Source organism: Neodiprion pinetum, chromosome 4, assembly GCF_021155775.2.
Source record: "Neodiprion pinetum isolate iyNeoPine1 chromosome 4, iyNeoPine1.2, whole genome shotgun sequence".
Classification (NCBI taxonomy): Eukaryota; Metazoa; Arthropoda; class Insecta; order Hymenoptera; family Diprionidae; genus Neodiprion; species Neodiprion pinetum.
This window is the reverse complement of record NC_060235.2, coordinates 6,249,516-6,265,627: the sequence shown is the minus strand read 5'-3', so window position 1 is coordinate 6,265,627 and position 16,112 is coordinate 6,249,516. Positions and strand designations below refer to the sequence as shown.

The 16,112-nt window shown below is 39.1% G+C and overlaps 1 protein-coding gene across 6 annotated transcripts in view; it reads left to right on the top strand.

Annotated features, from left to right (window-relative positions):
* The window catches only part of m (miniature), a 41,651-nt gene that overhangs the window by 22,299 nt on the left and 3,240 nt on the right, over positions 1 to 16,112 (top strand). For 4 of the 6 annotated variants that reach the window (XM_069135721.1, XM_046623199.2, XM_046623198.2 and 1 more), the window contains 5 exons: positions 6,700 to 6,772; positions 12,459 to 12,703; positions 12,816 to 13,009; positions 13,308 to 13,430; positions 14,040 to 14,254. In XM_069135721.1, the coding sequence (XP_068991822.1) occupies positions 6,731 to 6,772; positions 12,459 to 12,703; positions 12,816 to 13,009; positions 13,308 to 13,430; positions 14,040 to 14,254 (819 nt within the window). In that variant the 5' untranslated portion in view covers positions 6,700 to 6,730. Of the gene's footprint in view, positions 1 to 5,204; positions 5,394 to 6,699; positions 6,773 to 12,458; positions 12,704 to 12,815; positions 13,010 to 13,307; positions 13,431 to 14,039; positions 14,255 to 16,112 lie in introns of those variants that run through there. The other 2 variants (XM_046623200.2, XM_069135722.1) reach the window with 2 other exon arrangements.

Sequence of the window (16,112 nt, the reverse complement as noted above, 5' to 3'; positions counted from 1 at the left end):
ACCTGCAGCACATACTTGGCATTATTACTTCGCTCGCGTCGAGAGACGGTGAAAAATGACAAAGAACCGTTTATCGGAGAGCTACACAACACAACTGCTATGCGATGCATAATAAATTTGTACACGACCCGGCTTCGTAGTATAACCTATACGTCGCTGTAGGTATCGAGGCACATACGACAACCTCGTATCCTCATCTTACCAATGAATTTGGAATTAACTCGGGATTATCCCTCGTGAATAATTCTATTCCTGTGAATGACGCATCTGCTATCAAATCTACATATTACGAGGCATGGGATGGTCCAACGACGTTCGTCTCCGAGTCACTGATCGTATTATGCCCGCTTCCGATATCCTCACTTGTATAATCGCCGTCGCCATTACGGGGCAGATCCATAAATAGATAGATATAGGCTAGGCGGGTTCGAGGCCACCGGAATTTTTCAGACTCCCAAAACCGACTCACCGCGCATGCGCGATTAACGGTTAGAAATTTGAAATCCGCGCAGATAGAATGCGCAGTAGGTCGATATGGGGACTTGGAAAAATTCTAACCTATTCTTCTCGTTATTACCCATCGTACGATTGCAAGTTTGTTCTTTTTTTTTTTAATTTCCACCACGTCTCGAGAGGATCGGAAGCTAGGTTAACAAGTTCTCATAGTCGCAATACCAGTCCGGTGTAACAGGTAACATGCAACAGGTATCAGTGGCCGTGTTAAAGTGTACCGAGTAAAATTTGAATACCCTAAATGGGCCGTGTGTCGCTTGTTATACCCAGTTGCCTAGTTTCTTTATTTCCCGGGTAGCTATGCGTCGCAGTTATTGAGAACCGGTATTCGATGCGTCATCTGCACGCGATCCCCTCGCGATGTGGCTACCCTCGGCCAATATATAATCTCTTCTCGGCGTCCAGGCTATCTGTGTGAATACCTTTTTGCGCTCTGCAGTTCGACCCGGTCCGAGACGAGGTTCGACAGGAGTTGCCAGACCTCTCTCTCTCTCTTTCTCTCTGAAGAGTACGGGTTCCACCGACTATCTGGTAGGTCGCGGGTTTCGCCACCCCCTGGACATCGCCGGGAATCGAGGTACCGCCTCGTCATTGGAATGTCGTAAGATCTGTTCCACTCCCAACTCCCGGTTATCCGCTATATACGCCTGTACAATGCAATTCGTAACGCTACTTGGTCCTCAACCTACACAACATATCCGAACACATCGGAAATTACCCGCTTAAAGGACTTCGTTCGGCATGCCAATTTTCAACTTTCGTATATATGTATACGTCAGTTACACTATGCCGACACTGTGTGCGCGGGTGAGTTTTTCACCCGGTCCTCAGGGTTTGTCTATTTTATAGTCAAACATTCGCAGTTTCCCGTAACACAGGCCTGACATGGTTTTTCCCAGACGAAACTGAACAGTAATTTCGGTAGGCGTTAGGAACGAATCTATGAAAAAAATATCGAAAAAATTCTATCGCGTAAATTTCCTGAGACATTTTTTTCTTTCTATTTTCCCAACACTGCTAGAGCTCACTTATCCAGTTTCTGTGTTAATTATATGTATTGATGGCGGTGTTGATTTTCAAATATTCATCTACCCTCACTAGTTGTTGTTTACGGTGGTTTTAGGCATATTTAGAGCTACGTAAGTACAAGAGAAAAAGATTGAACAGGAGTTTTGAAGAAAATAGAAGTCTTGTTTAGATCCAATGCTGTTCATTATATTTTATTTTTTCATAAAAATTGTTAAAAAATCTAGAAATATGCATATCTCGCATAAAAATAAATATCGATAAAACAAACTAGCCCTATATTTCAATTCAACGTATCCAAATACCTGAAAAAAAAATGCGTTATTATTTTAAGGGGAAATTTAAAAAATTTATAACGCGCAGGCCTGTGAAATTGTTCTTATAAATATTCGAAGGACTTACGACTCTTCGTCGGACTTCATTTCAACTTGAAGCACCACGTGCGATTCTGTTTTCAGTTAATTGTTCTTCGGGTATCGACGACGATTAAACAGGTACTAAAAAATCACCATATTTCGGCGAGATTCCAGATTTTAAAAGAAACATTGATAACGCGACATCTTTTTTCGTCATAACCACCATCAATTTCTGCGATGGTAAAGTGACGGTTATTTTTTTAGTCTAAGAGGGTTCCACGGGTTCAAGAAATGACCACCATAGAATATTGCGACTCCACTGATCCACCTAATCGAAGCGATTTAACCGGTAATATCGAGCTTTACTGGACGTGTTCCAAGTGCTTGGATGTCGCTGAAGCGCAGCAGACGGAAATACCGGAGATCATCGGGGTCTCCCGTATATTCCAGGAATGTCTAATACGAGTGTCGAGGCTTGTTGATAGCGATAAATTTCGGCTCAGTTCACACGGTCCCGTAGAGAAGAGGGAAATAGTCGAACTTTCCTGAGCCTAAGGTCTTAACGATACAGCGTATCGCGTCTTGGAGTGTTATACGACCCGGGCGGTGAATTAGTGTTTTATGTTAATTCCGTTCATAAAATGGAAGGGCGTTTCAGGGCGCGGGGAATACCGGAGAACGAATACGAGGAAGAAAATCGGTTAATCCTACGCGTTCCCGCCGCTTTGCGCAATGCGTCTTGTATAACTTGTAACGGACAAACGCGAACGAGGCCTGACATTCCGGGACTTTGAAATGTAAAAGCACGGCGCTTTGAACCGACTGCAACGTGAGCGGAATCGCCTAAAGGTTCCGGATCGGCTCGGTGATCCTCTTCGTCGTGCGAGACTCCCCATTGAGCAAACCCATCCCGCCGACCCGAACCTGATGACTTCGACTCGTGCATGCGAACCCACAACCCATGCAGCAACGTGTAACTCATTCCTTTCTTTCGAATTCGCAACGCGATATCGATGCAGATCGTGCACTGCAGTACAACTTGGCTCTGTTCCGTTTATCCTCCACACTCGCGCTTGACCCTTTCAGTCTGACGTTATTGTGCCGAGTCGACTTTTGTAACAAGATAATACTCCGTGGCTTTTGGGGTCGCTGATTACGAATATAAAATCAGATCTTGAAAATTCGAAACGGTGGGTCCGATATCCCGAACGAAAATTTCAAACTTGATCGAATACGGTAAAAAGCAAAACTTTACGCAGGGATTTTCCGGGTCGCTGATTGAATTTGCAATACTGAATTTTCAAAATCTGATCCGAAAAACTCGTGGACAGAGATTTTTCTCCCGATTCGATCGAATTTGAAATTTTCGTCGGACATATTGGATCCATCATCTTGAATTTTTTAAATCCGATTTCAGATTCGTAATCAACGATCTCAAAAACTTACAATTTTTGCAAAAATGTAACTTGCCCGGAAATGAATTATTCTTTCAATTTCGACGATTTTTTTCAATCAATCTCTTTTCAACAATAATAATTTACATTGTACCGCAATAATTACTTTCGAGTGTCGAAAACTTGTTAGTATACTATCAAAAATAGCAAAAAAAAAAAAAACTGCAACGAAATATGTTGAAAAGTTCTCTAAATATATAAACAAATGGATGTAAAATAGTTGGTAAGAATACTCATCACTATGACTCAAAGGTTTAAGTCTGCAATCGGGTGAAATTTCGACAATAGCGATTCTTTTCGAAACGTTGCTGGAGCAATTAGTCAGGGAATCTTGAAAATCGCGGAATTATTTTTAAGGTTCTTTTTTTCTTCCTAACACCTTAAAATACCGGTAAAAAGCTATCAGTGACACTGGAAACATTTGAAAAATGCCATTGACAATCCTCCATAGATTATCTTAGAAACTGTAATATACATTATACACCTGTTTAATGGTGTGTGCAGTTATAAATTCTCATCGAAACTTGTTTCCGAACATTAAATTCATAGCCATTTAGATTCTTAGAAACATTTACGAAACTTTGATCTCTGATCTGAACCCTCGTAATTTTTTTTTTTTTCCTAAATCTTGAGCTTTACCGCGATTTCTACTATCTAATGTCTCTCTTTTTACACCCTCGTCAGTGAGCTATCTTTTTCTTATCTTTTTCTTATCACCGACGTTGATCGTTCGCAACTAGATACTGGTCCATCCTACCAATATTTCGCTTTATTTTCTGCATGTAAATACATTCTGTTCTCTTTAAATATATCTATCTTCTAAGTATCTGTCTATCTATCTATCTACCTATCTGTCTATCCATATATCTGTCTATCTATTTATCTATCCATCTGTCTATCTATCTACCCATCTATCTATCTATCCATCTGTCTGTCTATCTATCCATCTGTCTATCTATCTATCTATCTATCCATCCATCTATCTATCCATCTGTCTATCTATCTACCCATATATCTATCTATCCATCTGTCTGTCTATCTGTCTGTCTATCTATCTATCTATGTATCTATCTATCTATCTACCCATCGGTCTATCTATCTATCTATATATCTATCTATTTATCGGTCTACCTGTCTCTCTATCTATCTATCTATCTATCTATCTATCTATCTATCTATCTAGCTGTCACGATCCTTGTTGTTCGTAGACCCCCGACTGATTCCGATTATTTCTACATACTGCATTAAGTTTTACCCTAGGAGCATGATGGTTACGTTTTTCCGTCATCCGGGGCAGTCGTGCCGCAACTGCGAGTGTATTTACCCGTGCATACATCGATAACTGCCTTCATGTACGCATACATGGACAGATGGTGTAATGCCGTACGTATGTATGTAGAAAATAGTTTCCGCGACCGCGTTGCCGAGCTAAAAGCCTACTAACGGATAACGGATAACGCAGAGAAGCGCGTGTGCAGGAGGAACGTGTCTGGAATCGTCTGAAATATACTGGCCGACTAACGAGTTGATTCTGAACGAGCGAAGAAATCTTTTCACGATCCACACGGCCGAGTTCGCGATTATAACCTATCCTAGTCTATCCATCCGACACCAGTCGCAAAAGTTCTCCTTAACAAAACGCCTGTGCGGTACCTACCACCGACCATTATATAAGTATAAAAATTCGCGATTCTTCACGCTCGCATAAACACCATAAGCTGTGCTTTCGAAAATTTATCACACGCACTCACGCACGCGCAGATTACACAGTGAATAGCTTGTCGCTCCTCGTTTGTTTTTGTTTGGTTGTCGTTGTTGTTTTTTTTTTTTTATTTAATTTTTTTTTATCCCTTTTTTGCGATGAAAAATTAAAAGAAGACCTTCTTCCTGCTGGCCTCTGATTTTCTTCATAATTCTTCCACGCGTCAAGGAAACATTATTCTTACCACAGCGATCGTAGCGCGGTTTATTCGCCAATCGTTACCCTTAACCCTGTACAGCTATAAATAATTGCCCGCGAATTGTCATCGTAAAGTGAAAAACGGTACGAGTGCTATTTATTGTCTTTTTAATACTCGATATTTTATCCAATGCAGGTTATTCGATTAATTTCAACGGCTCTTTGACTAAGTCGAACGATCTGTTTAACATTCGGTTCGGTGTTCAAATTATTAGGTCTAATTAGGTGTATCAATATGTGTTCAGATTATAAAGTGACACGATTTTGAATACAACTATGAACGAAAGAAACGAGTCAGAACTTTTTAAACGTACCCAACATTTTGAAGAATCTTATTTATTTATCTTCTATAATATCTTTTTTAAACGAACGTGATTCGACGTTCTCGAATTGATAAAATATTGTGTGTATATTTATCGCACGGTTTATAATATCGTGGGTATTTCAACGTTGGCGAGAATGATCATAGCGTTAAATCATAGGTGTATGGGTTACGTGCGTATATATATATATAATGTATATTATGCGGGTACATAATAACGTCAAGAGACATGCGTGCTATACATAATTAAGAGAAACACACCGCCTTTCGGTAATATTTCCGTCGACGGTTAACGTGATTATATCTAAGGACGGGTGTTAATTAACCACATACACACACGTGCACATACATCTTTATGCGAGATAGCTTAGACGTTGAATTGTTTTTTATTTTTTGTTTCTTCCTCTTCTTCTTCTTCTTCTTCTTTTCTTTCGACATTCACGGTTTTTGTTTTTTCTCAAAGCCATATGTGACAGAAGATTTTTACCGCACTATACAGATACAACGTTAAACCTATAATATATGATATATATATACGCACGCTCATTACGTATTCCTAAATTATTTACACATCAAACTAGCGTCTATGATATTTATTTTATATACAAAACAAGAAAATCAGGTAAAAGAGAACGGTATATATGTAATTCCTAACGGATAGTCAATCCGCGGAAAATGAAAAGGAGGCAGCCACAAATCTCTAGATAGAATTTTTTTTTTGACAATCAGACGTATAACGTTGGCTAAATTTGTGTACTGGAGAAGGAGAGGAGGAGATTATCAGTTGATACCTGCAGTGAAAGTGTGTATTACACCTATCCCTGCATAAGCTTGTAATATTAGATATATATACGCGTTGTAAACTGGATATTTATGCCTATAACATACCGGTTGTATGACAGTGATAAAATCTCTGTATCTATATCGATAATATTATGTATCTCCGTAGTTGAATTACGTACTGCATATTATCGACGCTTCGACGTCGTGTGTATAACGAGCCAATGAATCTCGAATTTTACAATCCTGATCTGAGTTGTGATCGTTATTTTATGTTTTTGATTGCAGGAAAACTTGTCGTGGGGCTGGGATCTCCAGGATGCCAGGGCTGTTAAAGTTGCTAAGCTTGCTGATCTATACAGTGAGTCATTACCTTATAAAACTGATAGCAAATTGTTGCCTTACGAGTAACCCAGATTTTTTAATTATGATCTTTCAATACGATTGTTAGAGGAAAAAACGCGAACGTATCGAAACTTGCGAAATTCAAATCCACCCGGCAATAAAGTTTTGACGAATTTTTCATAACATTCGTACGTCTGTTGTACAATGTTATAATACGTTTTCATTAGAAATGGTTTTGAAAATAGTCGGAAAACGTAATCGATTGTTACAGAAGATACATTGTAGATGAAAACATTAGATATTACAGTACCTACACGTTTGAAGAAATTGATATAAATTATTATGCGATCAGAGGTGGCATTAAAAATAAATTTGAAACAGTGATCTTTTATATCCTATAACGATGGTCAATTCGAGCACATTGATGGGAATTTTTACCGCGAGTAAGGGTACGTACATTAATAACAATAATGATGATAATCCGGGATGGGATTGAAATTCCGAATTTGAAAAATTCCGAAAGTGCGAAAATGAGAAAGTTTAAAGATCTGAAACATCGAAATGCTTAACAATCGAAGATTTTTAGTTTCGTGAATTTTCACCAGTTTGACCTTTCTTTGTTTTGGATTTTCGATAATTTTACCTTCGAAATTCCGGTCACTCTGATTTTCGGTTTTCCTCATTTTTTACACCCGCTCGTCGAGTAAACCACGCTCTGTGTGCATATTTTACTCTATCGCAACTTGAATTTTCGGAATCTTGGATTTCGAAACTTTGAATCACCGACTTTCCGACCATTCGAAACTTTGTTGTTTCTTCAAAGTTTGATTTCTTTACTTCAAGTCTCGCCACCAAATAATAATTCGAAATTAGGTGCTTTCGGAACTTTAATCCCGCTTCGATCATCCGTGTACAAATAAGTCACATATCTTATTTTTATCGTTACCCGATACCGTGTAATGTACCTACCTATGCATACAATGTCATGTAAACAGATAAACAGACAGATGCGGGAAGTTGCGCAACATTTTCAGCTCTCAGGGATCGAAGAGACCCTTTGTGCATGGATAATATGTTTGTTGAAAAAGGGGCTGAAAATAAAGCGTCATTTTTACCGCGCGTAATAGACGTAACTGCAAATTACACGTCCTACGCGGACGTGAAACGGCTTTATTTAAACGAGCTTTCCTCAAAGCTCGCTATGCATCAAGCATAGCACACCACGCTCTGCGTTTACTTCTGGCTGTATTATTAATGTTTCTTGCGCGATTATACCCAACAACAAATACGCGTTTCACGAGTCTTCGCGTTGTTACGCGAGGCACAATATTCATGGCCTACGCGCAGTCGGTCTTTTTATCGAATTATAGGAATTATAGGATGCAATAGGATCGAATGCGTTGTCCTACAATTCTAAAATCCCAGAATCCTACATATTTTAAGGTGAATAAATTCCGTTTCTGTTGTTTGTATATTATACAGTGAGTTGAAAAAAAAACAAAAAAAAAAAAAAAAGAATTTGGCACGAAAAACGACTATGGAATTTGATGCAAATTATTTTATCGCTTCACAATTTTGTTGTAATTCAATTTCAATTACGCGTCAAACGTCATATACATATACTCAAAATATATTCCATCATTTTTTCTATTTCATATATAATACGAATATTTTTTTTTATTCACGATTTAAAAAATTTATAATTTGTCAATTTTCATTGCAATGTACAACCAATTCAATTCTCTGATTTTCGCGAAACTATCTAATCAGGCGTTAATTCTTACAAAATATTCATTCGATTGAATTCGTCGTAGCGTCAAAAGAGATGCGAAGTGCATGCGTAAAAAAAGGAAAGAAGGACAGAAGAATCGCAAATTTATTTTTTGTCCATCTTTTATTTGACTCCTTCATTCCCCTCCTACCCCCGTCCCCCCACCCACTTATTATTCTTGTTCGTTTCATTCCATTCGATTCGTGCGTTCTTTTTGGCTCGAGGTATTTTTTATGTTATTTTTTTTTTGTTTATTAATCACTCCGTCTCCTTCTCTTCTCTTTTTCACCCTTCCCGAAGGGATATATAATTATGGTAATCACGCTGCGTAATTTCGAGGCCTCGCGACATACGCGCATTCCATGGCGAAAGAATTTCGAAAACTACCTCGCGTCAGACGCGTATAACGGATGCTTTAATACACCGGGATAATCAGCGCCAACGGCTCCTGTGCGGACACTTAGTGCCTCTGTACCTACATACCTGATATTTTTGCCCCCCCCCCCCCCCCCCCCCAAACGAAGTTCAATCTGCACAGACGGGTTCGCGACGAACGCCTTTATAAAATGCTGGGCAAAACTTGCGAGAAATTTTACCTTACGTTGGAGACGATTTACTCGCTACCCTACCGAAGATCCTCACGACTTAACGTTGGCATCACTGACACCGCTAGTTTTTTTTTTTTATCGCCCTAGAGAATAAGTTAGTTTCTATGCCGTCGTTGCTTAGTTGATAAAAAAAAAAAAAAAAAAATGGGCGGGGGAGGGGGAACCAAAAATGAAGATCTCTCTCATAAAAGTGTAAAGTATAAGAGAACATGATTCGTGTAATAAAGCAGTTTAATAAACAAATATTAAACAAATAAAAATTTCAATCTCTTATACGTGTATTAAATCATAAAATTTTTTTACAGAATTTAGCATGTAATTTATTGCATGTTTTATATCGTTAATTCGATAAATTATATAAGATATCGTATAATAAATAACAAAAGCACGAATGATCAGATATACCGTGTACACTTGGGGACAATGAATCTGAGGCGGCTTATTTTTTACACTAGACAGTTATGTTGGCAACACAGAAAAACCTACAGCGCCATAGTCGGCCGAGCACGAAACTAACTCAATCTCAATAAACGTAACATAACCCATGACCGTCGAATCTAACCTTAGAATACCGCGGGGATGATGGCTTGTTGGATTGACACGTATTCTAAGGTTAGATTCGACGGTCATGGGTTATGTTACGTTTATTGAGATTGAGTTAGTTTCGCGCTCGGCCGACTGTGGCGCTGTAGGTTTCTCCACGTTGCCAACATAACTGTCTCGTGTAAAAAATAAGCCGTCTCAGATTCATTGTACCCAAGTGTACATACCATAAGTCATATACTTCATTAATAAATTAGACGCTGAAATTTTTGAAGCTATTTTATGATTTGACACATGAATATTTTCAGCAGGGTTACGCATATCTCACATACTCGAATATACTCACATACTTGAGTTAGTTTTTAGAATTATCGTAAAAAGTGGTCAACAATTCTTGATTTATACTGGTTGCAACAACGAAACTATGCAACTTTATAATTAATTTCCGCACAGATATAATATTCTGCAACTTGTACTCTTGTAATGTAGCGTGTGAAGGTGAACCGCGACATAAGCGTCGTACAAAAAGTTCGAAGTGATTTCCCGCGGAGTATCGGGTAATGAAAAGATTACCCTAATCAGATGTAATATTATGACAACCTGACTGAATCAGTAGCTTTCCCATCACTCATATAGTTAATCGTCATCGCATGTGTTCGTAACTTCGCCTCGATCCGTAGTTGTGATTCGCGCAAGGTACCTTATATGCCTACTTAAGTCTTTGAGGCTGCCTGTGTCTGGCGGTGCGTGTGTAAAATTGCGGCATTGCAACGCTGCATGTGCATCTCTCAGCGCTGCATGTGAATTCTTTTTACCCACAAAGTGGCACGAATATCTACCTTCTTAATCTTCCCGGCGGAAGCACGGGTAAAAAATGAAAGAAGAGGAAGAAAAAAAATAAAAAAAAAAAAAAACAAACAAAGCCGAGTTAACAAAAACTGAGTACACGGAATTTATATTGCAGTATTACATGTGTGTGTGTGTGTGTGTGCAGAGGTATATTACGTGCATACCTCAGAGCGCAAAGTGGACCCGTATTAATCGGCCCTGCGAACTTCTGCGGTGGGCTGCAGTCCATGTATATACGTATATGGTACATAGGTATACATATGTACCATTATAATTTATACCCGTTGCAAGTAAAAACATAGGTATAGGTATGCGAAGTGCAATAAGCGAAATGGCATATTAATTATAACTCAAGGTTTAAAATCACTGCGTAAAACAGAAGCCAGGTGTTTCTTCTTCTTCTTTTTCTTCTTCTTCTTCTTCTTCTTCTTCTTCTCCTTCTTCTTCCACCTCCTTTTATTCTTCTCTTCTTCTCTGCATTGTTTGCCTTCTGTATTATTTCCGAATTAGAAAATTAATGACCAGCTATGGAGTATACGTAATGATTCTGGATAAACGAACTGCTGTTGTGAAAATTAAATTGTACAATCTGCATAGTCATTTATCGCCATTATTCCACTACGATCATTTTTCGCGTTTCATCTGGCATGGATTCTAGACAATTATTACGTCATCTCGGAATTGAAATCAGTAGTATAAGGATTCTTAGTTACTGTCGTCTGTTAGATTTTAAGGATGTGAGACGCATTAGGTGCATCGCGTGAATCATGAATTTGCAGTGTCCCCCGATACTCGCCGCCAGAAGTTTGTCCGAAATCGTTTGTTGTTTGACCCGAATCTTGTGACTTTCTTGTTGTACAAAAATACGCGCCGTGGAATAAATCCATCGTATTTATTCCACAGTGTGGAATCGGCATAAGAAACATCAACGTTCGTATTATTGCGCCGGTCTAACACTCGGAATGAATGCGACGTGAGAAAATTCCTACATCACGAAGAACAACTCGCTCCCTGGCCATTGTTTCATACGTGCAATTTTTCGGAAACTCGTGTCTAACGGGGCTTCCCCGGGTAAAACTCACCGTACACTACCGTCTCAATTATATAAGTGCCCAACGCTTCGAGCCTGATAATGCCAGCAGCCTGTATTCTCCGCTCTCTAATGGCACGATGATACCGATCATCGCAGGAACACATCTTTCCACTGATTCCTGAGTGCGATAGCCAGATGTTCAGGAATTTTATAATAATCTTTACATTCCGTTACATCGCGGTGGTGGAATTATTCATAACCACGTGCTCCGCCAGCATTCGCGTCGATCTTCGGTATTATCGTGCAGTGGTTATATGTATGTATATATTCTCTCAAGTACCGCTGCATGATTTTACGCCGTAGCCGGTATTCAGATAAAGAGTTGTTCGGTTATAATTTATTATACAATGGTTATTTTAACCAGTTCGTAGAATTTTCACAATCCTGCATAAACGAGTAACCGGTAAAGTTTCAAGTAACGAAGAAACGGTGGAATTTACGTTCGAATGCAGAAATGCAGAGAAATGGTGAATTGCACTGTATTAAATTTCTCGAGAGGAGTAACTAGTGCTGTGCGATTGATCGATTAATCGACAACTTGGATTAACTGTTTTTTCGATTAATCGATCAATTGAACTATTCCGATTAATCAGTTACTCGTCGATTTCGATTAATCGATTAGTTAAATTTGCAAAATACCGATTAGTCGATCAATCGGAAAAGCGATTAACCGAGATCGTTGATTAATCGAAGTTGCCGATTAATCGATTGATCGCACTTCGCTAGAAGAAACATCCCTGCGACTGCATAACCGACTCCTAATTGTTCTCTTCCCCTAACGCACCGATTCGCATGCCTGTATATTATCTCATTATTTATTCCGTATTGAAAATCGCAGGTGATTGGCGTGCAGAACGGTGAGTCTAGCAGCGACGTCTGGCCCCTGGAGCGGCCGGACGGCATGCCAGCAATTGAATCTCTCGAAGTAATGTGCGGGAAAGATCACATGGACGTGCATTTATCCTTCTCGCATCCCTTCGAGGGGATTGTATCCTCGAAGGGTCAACACGCCGATCCTCGCTGCGTTTACGTGCCGCCGTCAACAGGACAGACCTTCTTTTCATTCCGCATAGCCTACGCGAGGTGAGAAAATTTTACACACGGCAATAATAACACCACTTTTGCACGTACGCTTGCGTTCCATTGGCGATAATTATCCCTATTAATAATTATTCAACCTCTCCTCGTACTAAAGGTGCGGTACCAAACCGGATATGCATGGACAGTTTTACGAGAACACAGTCGTCGTACAGTACGACAAGGATCTTCTCGAGGTCTGGGATGAGGCCAAACGACTCAGGTGCGAATGGTTCAATGATTACGAAAAAACTGCCTCAAAACCACCGATGGTCATTGCTGACCTCGACGTTATACAGCTCGATTTTCGAGGTGAGTTCACAACCGTCCTTATATAAAACAAAAAAAAAATAAATAAATAAAAAATTCTCCTTCGCACGTTCCTTATCCCTGGATAACTATATCATGAGTCTGTGAACCAATCAAGCTTCGATTCAATTTTGAGATGAAATTACATACATTTCCGGTAGGTGTTTCACTTCCCGCAATCAACGAGGATTCCGATGTATATAATAACCGAAATTATAGCAATCTCTCGATCTTTGTACCATCATCAGAGGATCATACGGTACCTGAGAAAATTTCTAACCGTATGATTTTATTATTTCAGGGGATAACGTCGATTGCTGGATGGAAATTCAGCATGGTAAAGGGCCGTGGGCGCCGCCGGTATCCGGGATTGTTCCTCTGGGCTCAACCCTGACCCTCGTCATCGCTATCAACGATTACCGAGGTAGGAAAAGAGACGAGTCGTGAAAATGAAAAATAATTCTACACTCCTCGACTTTACTGTAATAGTAGAATCAACAGAGATTTTTGCTTGTCAAAAATAATACTACCAGGATATACCGACTATACTGTATCGTAGCACAAAAGACAGTCCGTAGTTATATTCCGTTATGTTTCCTACTCGCAACTATAATTTCTTAACCTTTTTTAAACATTTAAATCAAGAAATACTGTTTTTCTTCGTTTTTCGTTTGTAAAATCAATACTACTGAAGCAATCTTGATGCTCCGAATAAACGAATCGTAGAGGATCAAAAGACGAAGAAAATTAGTTGCCGAACGACTCGATCGGATTATTATCAACGGAGAAAAACCGGAAAGGTCAGCGTTTTTTCAAAAGTGCATAACGTCGCAATTTTTTCAAGTTTAGCGCAGGCTTCACCAGATAATAGTGACTGATAGGTAAATTCGATGTCCTGACAGTAATTTTTCCACAGAATCACTCATTATCTGCTCCTTGCTCCATATCTGCTCCATATTCCTTGGTCTATAGAGATTGTCTTACACGTTGCACGTTGATGTTGTACACCGAGCTAATTGTGTTTTTATTGAAGGTGAATTCGACATGAGAGTCAAGTCCTGCGTCGCGTCCAATGGACGAGGTCACAAGATTCAACTTAGCGACGAATTTGGCTGCGTACTAAGGCCGAAAATGATCAGTCGATTCTTGAAGGCGCGAGGATCCGATGATCGAGCCACGGTCATTACCTATGCCTTCTTCCACGCATTCAAATTCCCCGACGCTCTGAGCGTCCACATCAAATGCAAGGTATTCAAACGATCATTCAAACCATCATTCGAACTAACGGTGTTTTATTTGATGAAAAAATTTCACCTTCCGACAAAATTCTGACCATTTGACTCGTTGTTGAAACATCGATTCTTGAAAGACCTTCACGCTATCGAGTTTACGACATTGTACGAATGCTATTATTGCAAGTATCTCCATGATTTTTCATCGACAGGTCTCAGAGCAATAATTATTATTATCATTTTCTTTTTAGCCTGAGTCTTCACAGTGTTAGAATAAAACTAGATAGATGAAGTTTCTTCTTCCTCGATCCTCGGTATCGTCCACTCCATTAAATATATCTCGTAATCGGATATATTCATTGATGTTTGTTAATTCGGATCAATTCGGGCTCGTAAATTTTCACCTAAGTTACGCAAAGCCGTGGCCCGCTTTTCATATAGTACATATAGGTTTGGGTATAGGTGGTAATAACTGGATCCGACGAAGATCGTCGTAGCATAAGGACTATAAACTGTGTGTTGCTCATGCGCGGGGCTCGAGGCTGAAGCCGAGTGTTAAGAATTTTTCGAATTATTATATCCCCGATTTAGCCTACGCACCCGAAAACCTGTTGCGCTCGAGGGTACGAACAGTGATTCTATACTACACGTTTATACCCAGCGTATACGGAATAACCCATAGGCAACGTTAGAAATAATTAATATTTCTCATCCAGAAGCGTTTCGATCCGTCGTTATAAATTCGGTCATGATTCATTCTCTTATCGACGCATAATCTCAACTATAACAAATCGTAAATATTTCCTTCCTATATAATCTGATGCGTTTATTGAATTACCTTATACATATTATCTTATACCTTTTATACTATATGTATATCATGTTATACGGTACGTGCGTATATGGAAACGATTTCAAAGTAGGTAGGTAGGTACTTATACAACGACGATTGCTTGACGTGTTTCACGGTTTTACGACTCACATGCATACCTCATAACGTACGCATGACTTTTATATTCTTTTTCCTTTCATCAATGAACGGCTTCTCTCAGCGGCAATTTTTCCCTCAAGGAAGTTAAACCGATCCTCAACCGAAACACACACGCGTTAACCGTTGTACTCGAAACTCTTGCCGCCCTCCTCAAGAAAAAAGCCAAAAGAAAAAAAAAACAACAACATTCTGCAGTTATAATACAATTTGTTTCCTTCGCTATGCGGTAATCACTGTATACGTGTGTAGATATATATGTACGTATACAACTATTCGTATGTGTATATATATGCGTATGCGTTTGTTCGCATCGGATGAAATATTCCCCTTTGCAGAAAGATTACTTCGCGGAAATATGTTGCAATTACGATCCGTTCGACGGAATTAAATTTCAGGTATCATTATACTTATATATGTGTACATATAATACATCGAAGGTATAGGTATGCCAATATATGCGGTTGCACGTTATATCTCAAATCGCGTGTTCGTATTCTCTGCATTCAACCGACTTATGATTGCTTCCTTCGTAATCTTTTTTGGAATTTTATTGACGTTCTTCCTATTCCCTTCTTTCGTACTTTCATCTACCTCGGATTCGAATTTTACGTTAACTAATTTATTTTTATACACCTACGAAGCAACACATTCGAAACCGCGGTTGTAATTTTTTACGATTGTTAACACCCGTATTTTTGTTCCAACGGAGAATTAGAAAAAAGTTTTCACAGCGTAAAGATATAAATTTTTATTATTAAGGTATGTATTTCAATTTTGGAGCTTACAATAAAATTTCTGACTTGAATATAGTTACTGCAGAAACTTCCTAAACGTATCATGCAATGCAAAAAAAACAATTCTAAACTACCGAAATTGTTAGATT